This window comes from Callospermophilus lateralis, unplaced genomic scaffold (genome assembly GCF_048772815.1).
Source record: "Callospermophilus lateralis isolate mCalLat2 unplaced genomic scaffold, mCalLat2.hap1 Scaffold_1122, whole genome shotgun sequence".
Classification (NCBI taxonomy): domain Eukaryota; kingdom Metazoa; phylum Chordata; class Mammalia; order Rodentia; family Sciuridae; genus Callospermophilus; species Callospermophilus lateralis.
In genome coordinates this window covers 157,754-176,629 of record NW_027511483.1, presented here as the reverse complement: position 1 = coordinate 176,629, position 18,876 = coordinate 157,754, and the positions used below count along the sequence as shown (strand labels likewise).

The 18,876-nt window shown below is 39.7% G+C and overlaps 1 protein-coding gene across 1 annotated transcript in view; it reads left to right on the top strand.

The window, feature by feature from the left end:
• LOC143389313 (protein ITPRID1-like) overlaps positions 1-18,876 on the top strand; it is a 69,513-nt gene that overhangs the window by 45,461 nt on the left and 5,176 nt on the right. The window contains 5 exon segments of the mRNA XM_076842458.1: positions 8,555-8,637; positions 9,211-10,449; positions 16,783-16,881; positions 16,883-16,911; positions 18,382-18,493. Coding sequence (XP_076698573.1) covers positions 8,555-8,637; positions 9,211-10,449; positions 16,783-16,881; positions 16,883-16,911; positions 18,382-18,493 — 1,562 coding nt within the window.

The following is an 18,876-nucleotide window of genomic DNA, read 5'->3' as shown; positions in this document are numbered from 1 at the left end:
TAGAAATGTTCTATTTCAGAAATATCTAACTGTATTAAAATCCTAGCTTTTTTCATTCAAAGATCCTTGGTCATCAATGATTCCCTGATTACTCTATGCCACAAAGCTCCAGGAACCCTGGCCTCTTTTCATTCCTCTGACAGAAGCATTGTAGGGGAATGGAGATCGGGGACAGATATCATTGGGTCACATTGTCTGAATATATTACCCCAGAGTGTTCTTTTCAACAATTTTCAAGGTATGGTGTTAATCTGACAGTTTTTAGGGAGAAAGATATTCACACTGCTAGAGGGGCCAGATGAGTTATATATTTAAAAATACAATAGTCAATTAATTGGACCAATGTAGGGGTTTGGTTTTTTCATTTTTGTTTTTGTTTTTCAAATTGATATCTCACAAATGTCCTCATGTCAGATGTCAGTAGATAGTACAGGTACATACTTTTTTTTTTTTTGTAGCAGGAATTGAACCCAATGTTGCTTAACCAGTGAGCTATATCCCCTCAGCCCTTTTTTATATTTTTATTAGAGACAAAGTCTCACTGAGTTGCTTAGGGCCTCACTGTTTGCTGAGGCTGGGTTTGAACTCACAATCCTCCTGCTTTGGCCACCCGAGTCACTGGGATTACAGCTGTGCACCAACCAGACCAGTTTAGGATTCTTGAGTAGTAAACTTTACACTTTAAATTCCAGTGGATGTGATGGGCACAGTGGACACCCCTGTAATCCCAGTAACTCCAGAGACAGAGGCAGGAGGATCACAAGTTCAAAGCCAGCCTCAGCAAAAGTGAGGCACTAAACAACTCAGTGAGACTCTATCTCTAAATAAAATACAAAATAGGGCTGGGGATGTGGCTCAGTGGTGGAGTGTCCCTGAGTTCAATCCCCTGTATGAAAAAAATATTCAATATGCTTTCTGATGTTCATATGAAGCAGCATTTCAGATAAGCATAGGCCAAGGAAATAGAGCATCCATGGATTCTTCCTGAAAAAGAAGTGTCCAAGATATATAGCAGCCTACCAGATAAGGGAGTCCTGTTTGAGTGGACAGGCAAGGCAGAGTCTGAAGAATTATAAATATAATTGTGAATAAGATAAATTATCATGAATATTTAAAAAATAACAATTACTGGATCTAAAATTCTAGATCATGTCAAAGAAAGTTATAATAGAAGAGAAACTGTTAAATATAGATTCATTAGGGAGCCAATAGATACTGTTTAGTTCTCAACATTGACAATTATAATTTGAAATGGGTAAAATTTTGATGTTAATATTGTTAAATACAAAAACATTCTATAAGCCTTTGGAATTACTGTGGGTGGGGGGACAAAGAAACAAAGGAAATATAGTCCACTAGCAAAAGAATATGAATTGAAAACTAATTATATTAATAAAACTATCATATATTGAGTGTCAGAGTAAGCTATGCAATTTACCTTATTTTCTTTTATTCTCTTTCTAGTCTATTTGATAACTATGATCCAACTCAAAATCAGATCTACTTATGCATGAAATTAGGTCAGTTTTTATTGATACACCAGTAAGTAGAAGGGTGGTTAAAAACATGAGTTCTGATTCTCATTGATTAGTTTTAGCCAGTAGTAATTTTGATCTGACAAAGATGCTGAGGCTGAATTCCAGTATAGCAGAAAAATCTGTCATGGACTATTAATGATACCTATTTCCAGAAAAGGAGGAAGGATTTTTATCCAGTGTGCCACATTTTTACTACATCCATCACAATTTTAAAGGTAGATAATATACAATTATAACCAATAAGATTGAATGTATATCACATGAAAATGGAGCTACAATAAATACATCTAAACAAAGAAATAGATTTAAAGGTCTTCAAAAATTCCATGCACATTTAAAATAAAGAGTCAAAGAAAAGTAAAGAGTAGAATGAATGAGCAAGATAAATACCAAAAAAGTATGCCAATGAAACAACAAGAAAACAGAAATTATAGCATGTATTACATATAAAAGTTTATGAATTAAGACCAAAACTAAGATGAAAGGCAGACATAATATTCTCCATTCTTAGAGAATATGAAATAAAAATAAATTATTAAATTGATGACATAGAAAATAAATTTAAAACATTCAGTTAAAAAGAAATCACTAATTCAAAAAGTAAAAATCCTGAAATTTCAGTAGTTTCTGAAGAGATTAAGAGCTGGTGGTGGCATGTACCCCAAGTCCCAGGTATTGAAGGCAAATCATAAAAAAATTAAAAGTTGCCACAATTTTTTATCTTTTATGGTATTTTTATGAAAAAAAATACATTATGTGACAAAAGCAGGATATAAAGTGTGCATATTATGATTATTATTTTACAACACAAACAAACACATGCATGTGCTCAAAGACAATTCACATTCTTCAACATGCAGAAATATTTTATTTTCCTAAATGATTAGATTATATATATGAATCTTTTTGCTTTTTCCATTTCTTCACCACCATTTATTGCTTCTATCATAATGAACAACAAGTAATGGTATTAAGCCAAGAAAAGTTAATTATAGAGAAGCAGTTTTCCGCCCCCCCCCACTTAATGATGAAGAAAGTTTATTCTAACAAAAGAACAAAGGGAAAACAGCTAAATCTGAAGCAATCAGAAAGAGAAAAGGGAAGGGAGAAGAGAGAGAAAAGGAAAAAGGAAAAAAAGGAGGGGTGGGATTCCTGGGTTAAGGAACTTGAACCAAAAGTATCAGCAGGATGCTGCTAATGGAAGTTATCAGAATGTGATATAGAAACCTTGCAGGGGAAGTCTTCTACCAAGACTTCTGGCATAGAAGAAAGAATCAACTTGTCTCAGGAATGTCTTCCATAACAACTAATTCTCCTGGGTCACAGTCAAGACATAAGCTCCATGAGGGCAGGTGTCTTTGCTGATACTGTGGACTATCTTAGGTCTGCATAGGACACCACGGGGGACCAAGGTTCATTTGTCAAGAATGAAGATTTCCTCAAGAGCCACCCAGGCTCTGCCTCCAAAGTCTGTTGCCGTCAGTAATTAACAGTGCCTTGATCCACAGCAAGAACATTTTTCCAAGCTATAGATAGATAATACAAGTAGGTTTCAGAATAAATACATGGAATAAATACATCTAAACAAAGAAATAGACTTAAGCATCATTCAAAAATTCTATTCACATTTAAAATAAAGATTCAAAGAAAAGTAAAAAAGCAAAATGAATGAGCAAAATAAATACCAAAAGTATGGCAACAAAACAAGATGAAAATGGAAATCATAACATGTACAATATACAAAAATTCATGAAATAAGACCAAAACTAACGTTTAAGGCAGACATAATATTCTCCATTCTTAGAGAATATAAAATGAAAATGAATTTTTTAAGTGATGATCAAAATCATCCTTGACAGGAAGGCACTATGATCTCAAATGAGCAATTCCACAAGGATGCAAGCTAAATCCTTCATTTAGTTTTCAGAATATTTATTCCTTAGTTGGCGTAACCCAACCCTGGGAGCACCATTTCTAACTAAACTCACACAACCTTAGGCTGAGTATGGAACCAAAATTCCCAGAGGTAGGGAGGAGAACAATCTTCCTGCTGACGATGCTGGCCAGGCCAGTTCTCAGCTGGCTTCGGAAACAAGATCTGGAAGCCAGGCTTTACAGCAAGCATTATTAAGTAAGAGCTTATTGGAAAGTACAAGGGACAAACAGTAGGAAACCCTGTCCTATGAGGACTGATCTAAAGGGAATGGGGGGACTACACTAAGGAGAAAGGCTTGGAAAGTACAAGAGAACTTTCTTCAGAAAAGGGGGTTAGTCATGTTCTGTTTGTTACTTCACTGAGTTTTACTGTGATCAATAAATGGAAAATTCTATGAATTTCAGCATTTCTGAAAAGTATAATATGCTCTAAGGTTCTAATCACATAGGAACAATTCCCCATAACAAGAATTGTGAACACTGCTAGGTGACATCTGTTAGGATTGTTCTAGAAGGGATTCCTGCATTATATGATACATGACACCATCTTGACTTCTTACCTGGAGACTGTGGCCAATGGAGAGATTTTGTTAGTCTAGAAAACATTTTTAAATTAATTTTTTAAAAATGCCCTTGAGGAACAACCAGAGTAGTCCACACAACCCACACCACACCACTTCTGGTCCTGAACCGAGTTGCTTCACATACTTAGGCTACCTGCTCACCTCCTAAGGGTGTTTGCATTTGCCTGAGGTGCAAAGTCCACTCCAGTTCTAAGATACCTTGGTCTGTGACTCAGCTTTACCCCTGAGCTCTCACAGAAATTTTCTATCATTATAAGATGGAAGAGATAGGAACTCGGTAATGACATAAGTGAGTTAGAATCTCTGATGAAGACAGTGAATCCAAACAGTCTCAGGTTGTTCTCTTTCTCTATACAACTTTGGCCTGCCATACTATTCTTTTTTTCCCTCTCCCTCCTTAATCTTTCAATTCCATAGGTTTTTTTCCCTTGAGCCTATATGAACAGACTATTTAAGATGTAAAATTTTTCACTTAGGATTCAGAAGCTTTTATTATCATTACAGTCCAGAAAAGCAGCCTTCAGGTTGACTTGGCTTGCTCATGTGAACCATTCCAAGGTTCTTGGTAGGGATTTGGCTCCTCACTCTGTGGTTGGTGTAATGCTGCCATCTAGTGATTATTTAGATAAAGTGCCTGAGGCATTGGCCTCCTCCCAGGCACAAAATGTTTTTAAATGTATATAACAGTGAAGTAGTCCTGCACCAGGCAGGTCCACCTAATTGGGAAGATAAAACTGAAATTCATGAAGACAGCTGTGTACTGAAAAAGGAAACTTAAAATAAATATTAATATTAATCACAATGATCATTCATGATATTCAATAATAATATCAATAGTGATGCTCTGCATCATTATTAATATATTAGATTTTTTATTGCTTACATATATGACAATAGTGGATATTATTCTAATCAAAACTCCACAAATAACAGTATCATATTCATTTTTTCCACATGAGGGATCAGACACAAGGAGACAAGCAGACTTCCCCCACATTACATAGCTCATAAATAAAAGAGTCAGAATTTGAACAAGATAGGTGGCTCCAGATCTTCTAGATGATTCAGTCACGGAGCCTAGCAGCATTTCAGCAGTGTTCATCATAGAGAAGTTGGCCTGGTGGGAGAACCAGCCATTGAAACAATATAACAAAATTGTGTAGAAGGTTGGTAGTGAAGGGTTCTATTTATCTAACTGGTTTGGAACAAGAGCCAACCAGGAGTGGAAGGCTGGGGAAATAAGATCTAGCTGGAGGACAAGGACTGGTAGCATCCAAGTGGGAAGTCAAGGCCCCCATTTAGCAGAGTAAGGAAGAGCTCTGGCTCTTGGATATGTTAAGTGCTCAGGGGGAATTCTCTTGAGGATCTGAGACTTGGGTTGCTCACTCTTGGTCTAGCTAGCTTCAGGAACTGACCTGGGTATGCTGGTACCACTTCTGTTATTCTTGCCAAAAGCCCAACTTCCTTCCCTGAAGTCCAGCCTCCCTTGTGATACACATTCATATGAGGGTGGGGGAGTGATACATGATACACATTTGTTTTTGTCTGTTTTTTTTAATAATCCATCATAGCCATCCTGAGCTAGGTGATTTCTCATCCTTTGTCTTTTTTAATTCCTACACCCCTAAGGGAATATTTAGAATTTGGAAGCCCAGTATCTAGGTGTTATGGTCTAGTTGCTGAAAAGGTGCTTTAAAAGGAGCAAGAATTTTGAACCTCTTAAAGAAATTAACCCATCTGTAAATTTTCCCACATTTTTCTTGTTGAGTTTCTTAAAATAATTTAAATGCATGCATTCAACTTTTAGAGCAAACACAAGTTAAAAAGCTTCATTGCTGACAGAATCATGCCCAACTCCACCATTTGATCTCACCACACAAGTGAGGTCCTCAAAGCCTGATGGACTCACAGATTCCCTTAAGTCAGTTTCAGAGATTTGTTTGTTTTTGCTTTATAAATAGTTAATGAAAAGTAACAGTTATATGACAAACATCCCCCTTTTAGAGGAGATTACTCCTTGTACTTTTTAGACGCCCTTCATGTATATGGTTGTTTAATCTGTCCTCCATACATGAAGGGCTTCTGCATCCACAGCCCAACCACAGACCAAAAATATTCAAAGGAACAAAGCTTTTGTACTGACCATATACAACACATAGCATTTACATTGTATTAGCTATATAAGTAATCTAGGAAGATTTAAATTACACAAAAAGCATCCTAAAAACACAAAGTACATGTAGCAGGGCATGGTGGTACATGCCTATAATCCCAGCAGCTCAGGAGGCTGAGGGAAGAGTTCAAAGCAGTCTCAGCAAAGGTAAGGCGCTAAGCGACTCAGTGAGACCCTGTCTTTAAACAAAATACAAAATAGGGCTCAGGATGTGGCTAAGTAGTCAAGTGCCCCTGAATTTAATCACCAATACTTTTCCTCTCTCCCACAAAGAATACCTAACTCAAAAAAGAAAGTACAAAAGAAGATATGTGTAGGTTATATGCTAACACTATGCCATTTTTTTTTAATATAAGGGACTTGAGCATCTGAGGATTTTGGAATTTTGGGAGAGGTCCTGGAACCAATCTCCTACCTATACCAGGGACATCTATATTTACATTTGAAACAGGCTGTTATGGTCCACCCAGTCTATGGGTGAATACACTGTAACACATCACTTTATTCTAATATTCTAATTTATCATTTCATTTTGCATTGTAAGAAGGGGAATGGCAAACATCATATGTGAAGTTTATACTCCAGAATAATAATTACTTTGATATTATCTGGAAAGATGAAATAATAATGACGTACTGGGAGTCCTTCAGTTTGTGGTGCAAATTTTACACCAAAACATAAAGAAAGAACAAGAGGTTGCAAAGTTTACCTTGCCATCCTCCAACAAGGCTCAAGCATCCTGTTGGGTTTCTAATGCTATGTAGTATGGGGGTGGAGAGTGAAGAGTGGAAATTAGTCCTGTCCCCTTCTCTCCTGTCTGAATACTGTACTGCAGAGGGGCTTTGGGAGTGAGTAGTAACAGGCAGCCAGGGGTCCTGAAGCTTGTATGATAAACTTGCAAGATGGGGTTCATGTAGAAAATATTTGAAGATACGGTGTCCACTCTATAGGGTTGTGCCAAAATGACAGGGCCTGTTGCATAATACTTTTAAAAAATTATATTCTGCATTGAGCTTTTGAAAGTTTACTACAATCATCATCATTTATTTTTTCACAGAAGCACAAATTGTTCTCCTAACTCTGAAAGGATCTAGAAAGTTTTAATACTGATTGAGTTAAAATTATAAAAAAAGCAGTAAAATCAAATGTATTACACAAATTAAATATACATTTAATTTGTATATTTAAAATGTATTTATTTCTATAATAAATACACAATCAATAGTCTCTATTTTCTCTGACAATAAGTAAACAAGTCTATTACCCAAGTTAAATGTTTTGTACATATTGCACATGTTAAAGGAATATCTTTTGGGTAGCTATTACCATGCACACAACTCAGTTTTATAATAATAAGTGCTTATTTTTGCAGACTTTTCACTTTTCTAGGTCTTTGTTATAATCCCCATACACATTGCTATTATTTTTGTTTATTCAATTATCTTCTTTGTGTGTGTGTGTGTGTGTGTGTGTGTGTGTACCAGGATTGAACCCAGAGTCACTTAAGCACTAAGCCACATTCCCAGCCCTTTTTTATATTTTATTTCAAGAATGGTCTCACTGAGTTGCTTTAGGACCTCACTAAGTTGCTGAGGATGTCTTTGAATTTGCAATTCTCTTGCCTCAGCATCCTGTGCCACTGGGATTACAGGCTTGTGCCACCACACCTGGCTTAGGAAAAGATTCTTATCTAAAATTTAGTAACAATTTAGTAAAAGAAAAAAGAATATGTAAATATACACACACACATACAAATTTTAGTTTTTTACTGTTTTATTAGTGTAGAATTTAAGGCATGTAAGGTCTCCTTCTGAATTTTCTTCCCCTCAGTAAAGAATCTGCTCACAACCATATTGTTATTTAGTCTTTTGTTTGTTTGTTTGGGGGGAGGGTGCCAGGGACTGAAATCAAGGACACTCAACCACTGAGCCACATCCCCAAAACTATTTTGTATTTTATTTAGAGACAGGGTCTCACTGAGTTCTTAGCACCTTGTTTTTGAGGTTAGCTTTGAACTCGCAACTCTCCTGCCTCAGCCTCCCGAGCTGCTGGGATAACATGCATGCATGACTGTGCCTGTCTGTAACTTAGTTTTGAGAGAAGTTAGTGCCCCTTCCTCTAGTACATGTTTTCCTCTTTGTATTAGGAAACTAGAGATGCAGCTTTACATGAACTCTTTAGCAACTAAGAGAGAAAGTAATGGAATTCCTTTATTCCTATATGCTTGGCATTTGTGGAGGCTCTCTGACATGCTTGGCACCTAGGGGGTCATGTTGGCAGCATGTTTCTATTTTACTGAACTCAAGGCCTCTTTCTTCTCACAGGCATCAGGGTGGACAGAACAAACAGCTGTCAGTCCGACAGCAGTGGGTTTCTGGAGGAGCCACCGGAAGCCCCACCCTTCCAGGTAGGAAGAGGGCCCTTATTGCTCACCCCACATGGTCCACCCTAACCTCACTCATGGCTAACTTAGAAGGTAAGATAAGTTTAAGATGGCTGCCAGATTCAGAAGGGTTTGGAGGCACATGCCATGTGCAATCAAGGGGCAGAGCATGATGGAGTCACAGTAGACGAGGTTTCAGAACATTCCACCTTTCCTTTTCATTTTTTTAATATATATATTTTTTAGTTGTAGATGGACACAATACCACTCCTTCTTTTTTCCCTTTATTTCTTCCTTTCTTTCCTTCTTTCTTTCTTCCTTTTTATGTGGTGCTGAGGATCAAACACAGTGCCTCCTGCATGCTAGGCAAGCGCTCCACCACTGAGCCACAACCCCAGCCCCATCCTTTTAATTTTTTTAATCAAGAAAGCGGAGCCTCATGAACTGATGCTGGATGAAGCACACACTGATGTAGAACTTGAGCCTGTAACTTTTGTCTCCTAACTTCGGAGTCAACCATGATGACACTTACAACCTTACCCCTATTGCCTTCCCCAACTCCTGACACCTTTCCCTTTGTCCCGGTTGCTCCTACAGATGTCTTCCTTCCCTAGCAGCCAGAGTCCTGCTGAGAACGGAGGCAGAAAGCCAGGGGATCAGAGCCACAGCTTAGTGTCATCCCAGGACTGTCAGCAAGAGTCAGAGAGGTCTGGTTCCAAAAGCATGGTGAGCACATCTTTTTCTAGCCAAGACTGGAGCATCTTGGAAGAAAAGGCTTCAGCATCTGTGGTGGAGGAAGAGCCTCAGCTTGAGGCCACAGAGGGGCCACCAGAGCTGTTGATCCCAGACGCAACCCTGGCCAAGACCGCCACTGGGAAAGAACACCCAAGGGAAGTCGGCCATCTGTGGCAGCCCCCACCAGTGTTCCATGCTGAATACGAAGGCCCTGGAGCCATGGTCACCTCCACATATTGTGGCCCTCTGGGATTGGCCCACATCACAGAAGAGAAGGACAGGACTCTGGGGCCTGAGGGAACAGAGGAAATACTCGCACAAGGCCACCACTGTGAGTCTCAAAGTTTTCCTGGGATTCATCAGACTCAAGACAATTTCCCTCATGAGGACTTGGAGGCCCTAGGAGCAGAAGAGGGCAGCAAGTTTTGTCCCTACACCAGCCACAGCTCACTAGTACAAGAGTGGCTACCACAGCAACTTCCTAAGCACAGAGAAGTCACATCCTGTTCAGTTGACCTTGGCCAAACATCTGACAGGTCTGTTTCCCACCTCAATAAACTGCCTGGAGATGTTCCCACTGACTCAAACGCTGGCTGCTCCCAGTCTGTGTCATCCCAGATGTCCTCTAATCTGGTGTCAGCTGCTCACAGTGCCATGGCCTTGGGGACTGACTGTGGAAGCACAGATTTAGAATGCACTCTGTGTGACCCTTTGACTACCACAGGACCAAGACTAGAGACAGAAGTGAGACAGGTCGCTGATGTTTCTGTTCAGACTTATACCTATGAAACCCAGCCCTGGCATTGCTGTTCATCCCCAAGTGACAAGGTCTTCACTCAGAGGTCCCTGCCCCTCACCAAATCGGTCTCTCTGGACACGGGTTTCCCTAGTCTTTACCCAATGGGCACCTGCCACACTACACCTACCCTCTGCTGTGGCTGCTGTCATCACCATCCCCACTGCTGTGCAGAAAGGCCAAGCCCCGGCCCTGCAACTCCAGTCTGTAGGCATGGCCTGGGCTCACATGCAGATCACCCAGAAGCCCAGTTCACGAGGACCTTGAAAGCCCTCCAGGACGCCACGATGAGGGAGCTTTGTTCTGTAAGTCTTTCCCCTGCAAAGATGAGAAAGCAAGTGCACCAAAGGCACCACTCATGCCTCAGGGATAAGGTTGAGGCTTCCTTTCTGAATGTGAGATCTTGGGGATCGCCCTCCTGACTTAAATCACAGGAACTATTTGTAGAGTACTTTATTATTGAGGGCATATTCTCCCAAATCTCTTCTTATTTCGTGCTTCTAATCAATCACCTTTTGAAGCAAGGAAGGCAGACTTTATGATTAGTCCTCATTTTACAGAAGGGAAAACTAAGGCATAAAACAGTAAATTCATATCCCCAAGATTGTCAGCATTCATGCACTCGCCTCATCTCCAGTTCAGTCTAGCTGAGAAGTTCTGGGTCTTACATTTTCTTAACTGAATAATCTTGCACATGTCATTTAATTTCTCTGGGTTCACCCTATCAAATAAGGAGATGATGCAGCCTGTAGACCTGGATTGTCTTATTATTAAATAAGCTTGTAAAGTACTCACCACAGTCTGGTACAGAGAAGCTCTAGGTAATATTAGTTGGGTGTTCCTCTCATCTTCAGTTATTAATATTGTTTTACTTCTGCCAAGATCTTGAATCTAGAACTCCTCATGTCAAGTAGTACTTTGGTCCACCCTTTCTAGGCTTTCTTCAAAGCAGACATTGGGGTTATTAGAAATTGATCAACCTTTTTGGGCCTTTGATTAGTCAACAGGTATTTAATGAGTCCTTCCAGTGCCTTCTTTTCAACAACCCTCAAGGTAAGAAATAATCTAGGCCTTCAAGGCCCACCATTAATTCAAAATATCAAGACTCTCACACATGAAACTGCATACAGAGAGAGTTAAAAGAGAGGCACAGACACTAGGATTGCAGCTATTCAAAGAAAATTAATAGGAAACGTGATTTACTGAGCATCTAGGGTTTCGTGTCTGCTAGGTTACCTTCAAATTCTTCAGTTCCATAAATATTTGTTGAGTACCTATGCTAACCATTTTAATGACTTTATGTCATCTGACCTTGGATTCATACATACCATAAATATTTATTGGATTCCTAATATATTCCATGTCCTCTCTCTTTTATAGACCAGGAACTAGAATTGAGAGAGGTTATATAATTCTTCCAGCACTTCCAAACTACAAAGTGGCAAATACAAATTCAAATTTGGAAGACATGAAAGTTTTGGACATCCATTCCATTCCAAGCAAAGGTGTGTCCAACTCTAAAATATCTAAATATATATATAAGTAATGTTTACATTAGAAAGTGATTATTTAGAAGATAAAGCATATTTCTACATGATCTCTCAACAAATAGAAATATCTATTAATGTAATGATAAAGAAAATAATTACATGAAAGTTGAAATAATTTGTCACATTATTCTTTCATATTTCAAAACTATCAGGCATTTGGAATATTTTTAAATGATACATGAATGGAGATTATCTTCTTGTAAGAGAAAGTTTTATTCAAGCAATAAGATAATACCTCGTCTGTTCACATCCACCCTTGAAAACAATACAAATTCGTTTATTGATTGTGTTGAGAAGAGAGATTCCAAACATGTATCAATTGAGAAGTACTATCAATTTATCACTTGATATTAAAATCAGGTATCTGTGACAACAGATGAATATAGATACTCAGTTAGACTATCCCTCATTCAGTGACATGACCACAATTGAACAAAGAGGGAAAAAAGGTAACCCAGTCTCCCATGGCACAAACAAAAGTGTCCAGCTGCAGGAGGTTATTTGACATGGTTGAGTCAATGAATACAGAAGCCCCAGAGTCTAGAGCAGCTGATGGGTGGGCCTTACACAAGTTCTAGAAGGACTTCATCAGGCAAGCCGGGCATCTAGGAGCACAGCAGACCAAGTAGCACAGCCTGGTCAGACCACTGCTACCATGGCTTGGAGCACATGAGGTATTGGAGGAGTCCTCAGAAATTTGTAGGAGCATGATTTTGAGGACTGAGGGAGAAAGTGGGCATCTGGCACTAGGGAGCATATAAGCAGGTAGAAGGACTAAGCTTTTGGAAGGCAGAACACAGACGGACACAGCACTAGAGAAACTTAGGCTCAGAACCCAGAGCCAGGTACTAGGCAAGAATGCTATTTAGACAGGAGACTAATATAGGTCTAGGGGTAACCCTGAGTCTAGACCAGAGGTTTTCCCATTCTTCCTACTTTAGGCCTTGGACCTGCATAGTCCCATCTGTGCGGAACAACTTGTCATCTAGAAATAGATGCTCCTACTGGGTTGATGCTATGACATATCAGCACTTCTCCTGAAAATAGAGAGGCTTTGTGGCCCATAATGCACAGTGGACATCCTCAGATGGCTATGTAGGTTTTAAACAAGCAGGAATTGGAAAGAGTGTGCGTGCCACCAGCCCACGGTTTAAGATATCTTGTCCCATATTGCCTTAGCCTTCTCCCCTTCTAGAGCTTGCAATTATACAAAAAAGGTACTTTTACCAAATTAATTTAGTAGTATATACCTACTGAAATGAATACTATATAGAGTTTTACTAGATGTTAATGTTTCTCTTTCTTTAGATCCAAGGAACCAGAAACACACATTAAAAGGAAACAATCAAAACACATGCAACTATGTGCATGTGTATTTGTACTTGTAGCAGACATACATACACGCCTACACACACACACACACACACACACACACACACACACACACACACATACACACACACAGGGATGGCATTCCTTGGTGAGCCCAGAAACCAAACAAAGAAACTTAAAGAACAAAGAGGAAAAGGGTGCCTAGTGCAGCAACATCTGCCACCTTCAGAGTGAGCGTGAGTTTATAAGGCCTGAAAAATATTCCAGAGAAAAATGACTTTAAGTTAAATGCTATGTATTAGCAAGGGTTAGGAAAGATATTTAGGAGAAAATTAACTATAAAATGCGTCTTGGAGCAAATGAAGATTATAGGCAGGCATGGATATCACCTTTTATATAACAGGAATTCCAAACAGAAGTTAAAACTAAGAGCAATTTTAGGTAAAAATATGACACAGAGAAACACCTCCAGCTTATCCAGTGGCTTCACTGAAGAGAAACACATGGCCATTTTTGTGGTCTTCTGGGATATCTTAAGATAAAGGTTTGTTGATATGAATAAATTCTTAGAAGTGAATTGATTCTTTACAATAATTTAACTTAAAAATTGATTTGTTGATATAATTAAATTTACATATATAAACCTATATAGATGACTTCTCAAGAATTATTTATTAATTAAAAAATGAAAATCTTTCTAGAATAAGATCTGAATATTAGAAAATTCTTCTATTGTGTTTATGATTTAATTTTACAGAAAACCAAAATTATACAAAATTTAAAAAGTAATATGAGCTGATTCAAAAGTGAAAGTTCAATGGTTATTGGTACTCTTTCTTTTACAACTGAAGTTTGTTTTAATGGGTTTGGGTCAGTAGAGCAGAACTTGTATTAGATCAGGGTTTAACTTAGTCCTTAAATTGGAAAGAAAAAAAAAGCCAAGTGCAGTGGCTCAAGCCTGTAATACCAGCAGCTCAGGATCCTGAGGCAGGAGGATCATGAGTTAAAAACCAGCCTCAGCAACAGCAAGGCACTAAGCAACTCAGTGAGACCCTGTCTCTCAATAAAATACAAAATAGGGCTGGGGATGTGGCTTAGTCATTGAGTGCTCCTGAGTTCAATCCCGGTACCGGACACCCCCGAAAAGGAGTACAAAATACATTCTTCCTTGCAGACTGTTTCTTTATCTGTTCTAGGGCTAAAATGTATTTTCTTTGTGTTTCCAAATGACAGAAGATGGCAGCCTTTCAGAATCTTCCACATTACTGAGGGGAATGTGAACATTCCATTGGTTATTTCCAAATCCAACCCCACACCATCCAATCATGAAGGGTCACCCTGAAAGATCAAGATGGAACATAAAACCTAATGTTTATGATGTCCAGCCAACTTGGGCAATGTCTTTTGAAGGGCCTAATCTCACTGTCTCTAGAACTTTGAAGTGAATTTGAACCCCTGGCCAGTCTTGGATATTGTATAGGTGTACACTTGAACCACTTGATCAACTCCCTCCTGAGGGACAGATAATTTCTCCATGTGTCTAGCTACTCCATAGGCCCTTTGTGACCCAGTCAGGTACTGAGAAGAAAAGAGATAAATCTGAAGGCTTGGGTTTGAAATCTGGCTGCCATTTTTTTACCACAAAGTTATTAACCATTCTTTTTCAGAATATGTGTCTGTAAAAGAATCCCTCATGGTCTCCAGGATCTTTTCTGGCTTTAAAAGCCATAATATGATCATCTTCCAAGCACTCTTGCCAACATCAATAATGCTTCAGAGTTTCCTTATTGCTGGTTCACATACACTTGTACTGAGGCAGTTAAATATTGCATAGAAAATTATAAAACTTGGAGGATAAACTCAAAACTTAACTCTCAAAGCAAAAAGAAAGTATTACCATTATGACAATTCTGAAAAGAACATAGGACTGCCAGGATCTTGGCCATGTGGTTTTGGGGAGAAGGGTAAGAAATATGGGACTTCCTAGAAACAGGACTGGAAGAATTAGCCTAGGTGTAAGGTTTGTCTCTGTGGAAGGGTGAGAAGAAAATGTTAAGTGGGCCTGCTAGCCATGTCAGATACCTCTAAAGAGTGTCTCAATGGCCCCACATCAGGCTCTCTGCTTCCATCCCATTGGCTGTCCTATCTGCAAGGGACACTGGGAATGTAGTTCTTCAGCTAAACACATTGCTGCCCCTAACTAGAATTATGTCAATGAGAAGGGAAAAAGTGAGCAGGCAGCTAGGCACACTGATGTGGCCTGGGGAAACTGGTAGAGATAACTTTAGGGTCCAATAAGCATTAACCCCACCCAGAGTTGGGTAGGTAGTGATCCTGGGGTCTTGAGTCCTGGGTTTATTCAAAGCATGATCCAACCAGATTGCAAAATAAGAGAGACAGCTGGGTAAAAACTCAGCATATCATTAGAGTGTCCCACAAATGGACAGAGCTTGAGCGTATCAAAGATACACAGCAGACGGAAGTCAGAGCAGTGAAAAGAAATTTTGTTCAATTGCTGGTGGTAGGGGAAAGAACTGAACTCCATTCTGATTTGCACACAGGTCATTTAGGCATTTTAAAGAAAGTAAGAGAAAGGGAGGAGTAGGAGCTCAATAGAGTCAGATATGAGAAAACTTACAAAAGGTTGGTCAGTGTAAATGCTGTTCAGCCAGCTGACAGGTACTGAAACTAGGATTCTACCCTCCCACAGAGCCTGGGCAACAGTCTTCCAGATGAGTATGTCTCAAAGGAATGGTTCTTGGGTCCTTGAGAAAGACAATTCTGAGTTGTAAGAGATATACGTTCACAATTTTAAGCCCCTTTTAGTAAATAATGTAAGAAAGGTAGGTCAGGGGTCTATGCCAGGTTTTGGCTAAAGCAAACTATAAATTTTCCTGGCAGCTCTCAGCTTTTGGGGGGGCAGGCATTTTAATTAGGGGCTGAGGCTAAGCATTCTAGGGACAGAGTCTTGTTCTACTAGAAGCCATGCTAGAGTTTGATTAAGTATCTTAACACAGATCAGAGTTGTTATGTGGAGAGCATTCTGCAATTTCAGATGCTGCAGGAATATGTTTAAATTAGGAAACAAAGGCAAAGGCACAGCTCTAGAGAGAATGTAAAATTTGAAGGATGATTCACATCAGAAGAAATGGAAAGCATGGTGGAGAGTGTAGATGGAGCTCAATTCCAGATTCCAACTCCCAGAAAGGATGGGATGCCCAACCTTTGCCTGTCTTACTCTGGGTGAGCTTGTTAGCTGGATGAGCTGATGCTGCAGATCTCAACCTCCAGGGATGGTGGCTAAGCAGGGCTATGACTCATGAAAAATATATTCTAAGTAGATTTTCTTTAATCAAGCACACACCATCTGAGCAGATGTGTCCAGTGTTCTTGGTACTCAGCACCAAAGTTAAACAAAATTAAATGAGAGACTCAACTTTTCCAAACACAAGCCCTCTGGCTGGCCTGCCCTACCCCCTTCTGTCCACGTCTTTGCAGTGCCACATCACCCGGTCTCTTTGAGACATAATGATAGCCACTCAAGGGCTGCACAAGAACCTCTGCCTTCCTGTTTCAGCTAACTATGGGCATTAGTTACTTCCTGAGGCCCAAGGCTGGGTCTCCCTATTCTCTTCCTCATATATTAACAGAAGAACTTTGATCCCCTGTGGGAAGGAGACCCATTCCCTTCTCTGGGTGAGCTTTTCCAGTGCATCAGAAAGGACACCTTTCTCAGCTCTTTCTAATGGTTCTCAGTGAACAGTCCTCGAGATGAAAGCCATGAAGACTGTATGCCAGAGTTTCCGGGAGCATTTAGAGGAAATTGAGCAGCACCTCACAGGACAGCAGGCACTTTTTTTCCAGGGACATGTCGGAGGAGGAAAGGTAATTATCTGAGGGAGTAATAAAAGTAAGTACCAGACCACACACCTGGAGAAAGAGAAGGTAATAAGGGCAGGACAGGACTGGTGAGCACCCTGGAGCAGGGCTAATGAGAAACGGGCCAGGTTTTTCTTAACTTTCATGGTCTTGTTTTTGCTTTCTCAGTGGGAGCCTATGAGAGTCATTTGCTGGATGGGAACATTTACTCTTTAAGGCCAGAGTGATATGAGAAGGTCAGAAGAAAGACAGTGGGCTGGGAGGAGGGGGATTACCTGCAGGAAATCTTCAGGGGATGTGAATAGGGTTCATGCAAATGCAAATGTTGGAGGTTATTAGAGTTTTGAAAATCTACGTTATTTTCACATGGGTTAAAAATGTGTCCCAAATCTCTCAAAAATAGAAAGATCAGTAGAGGCCAGTCAGAGACTCTAAGGGGGGGGTGGAGAGGGAGGAAGAGAGGGAGGAAGGGAGGGAGGAAAGGTGAAGTACTGGGGAACTGAAATGGAACAAATTATTTTATATCAAAATGATTTTATATTGGGTTGGGGTTGTGGCTCAGTGGTATCGCACTTGCCTAACATGTGTGAGGTACTGGGTTTGATTCTCAGCACCACATATAAATACATAAAATAAAGGTCCATCAACAACTTAAAAAATACTTTTTAATAAAAGAATTTTTAAAAAATGATTTTATATCAAAATGAACCTTACCATGATATATGACTATAATGTACTAATAAAACATTTTCTTAAAAATATGTCCCCAAATCGGAGGCATTGTTCATTGCCTGAACAATAAGATAGAGGTAGGATTTAACTGTACAGGGCCATGAGGGTTCTTTTTGGGGAGATGGTACATGAACTGGATGATGGTGATAGTTGCTCACCTTGTTAAATTTACTACAAATCAGGTAAACTTTAAAACAGTAAACTTTATGATAGGTAAATTATACTATCATGGAGTTGTTTTAAAGAAAAAAAAGGATGGGAATAAAGCTCAGTGGAAGAGCACATGCCTAGCATGCATAAGGCCCTGGATTCAATCCTCAGCACCCCTTCCCCCTTTACCCCCCCCCAGAAAAAAAGCAACCTTCCTGAAGAATATATCTGTTTCTGTAACTGAATCAAATAGAGAAGGCGACATTCAAAATTTCAAAGACAGGCCAGGTATGGCGGCACATGCCTATAATATGTAATCTCTGCTCAGGAGACTGAGATAGAAGGATCCCAAGTTCAAAGACAGCCTCAGCAAAAGCAAAGTGCTAAGCAACTCAGTGAGACCCTGTCTCTAAATTAAAAAAAAAAATAGGGCTGGGGGTATGGCTCAGTGGTCAGATGCCCTTGAGTTCAATCCCCTATACCCTGCCCAAAAAAGAAATTTCCAAGACAGGACCAACATTTTGAGAGGGACAAGGTAAGAATGCCCTTAGAGGTGATTATTAAATTTGGTTGTTTTCTGTTATTTATCTTCAGGGAAGAGGCTGAACAACTTCAAACTTTGTGTGAGGCCCTGAGGCAGCAAGTGGAAGAGCTGGAGTTTCAGTTAGGAGACCGGGCTCAGCAAATCAGAGAAGGACTTCTATTGGTATGGAGCAATGGGAGGCAGAGTGTGACTGTGTCTAACCTGCCAGAGGAGGAGGGCATTCATTGAGAACCCGATTTTGCCATCATTTCAGATTCCAGGATCATGTGCCCACACCTTCATTTCAGGAACAAAGTACCTTGGGAACTCAGTTCCCCTAACTGCCATCTCCATCATCCCCCCTGCCCCATAAATAAGAGGGAAATGCTATCACCTATTTTCCAATTAAGAACAAGAATCACGGGCATGGTGCAACTTACTCCTTAGCCAATCGAAACTAAGTACTACCATAATGTGCTCCTGGCTCAAAGAGCCCATTCTAGAGAATTTAGACCTCATAAATGCCTCTCTCCCAAGTGAGTGAGCTATTTGGTACAAATACTATA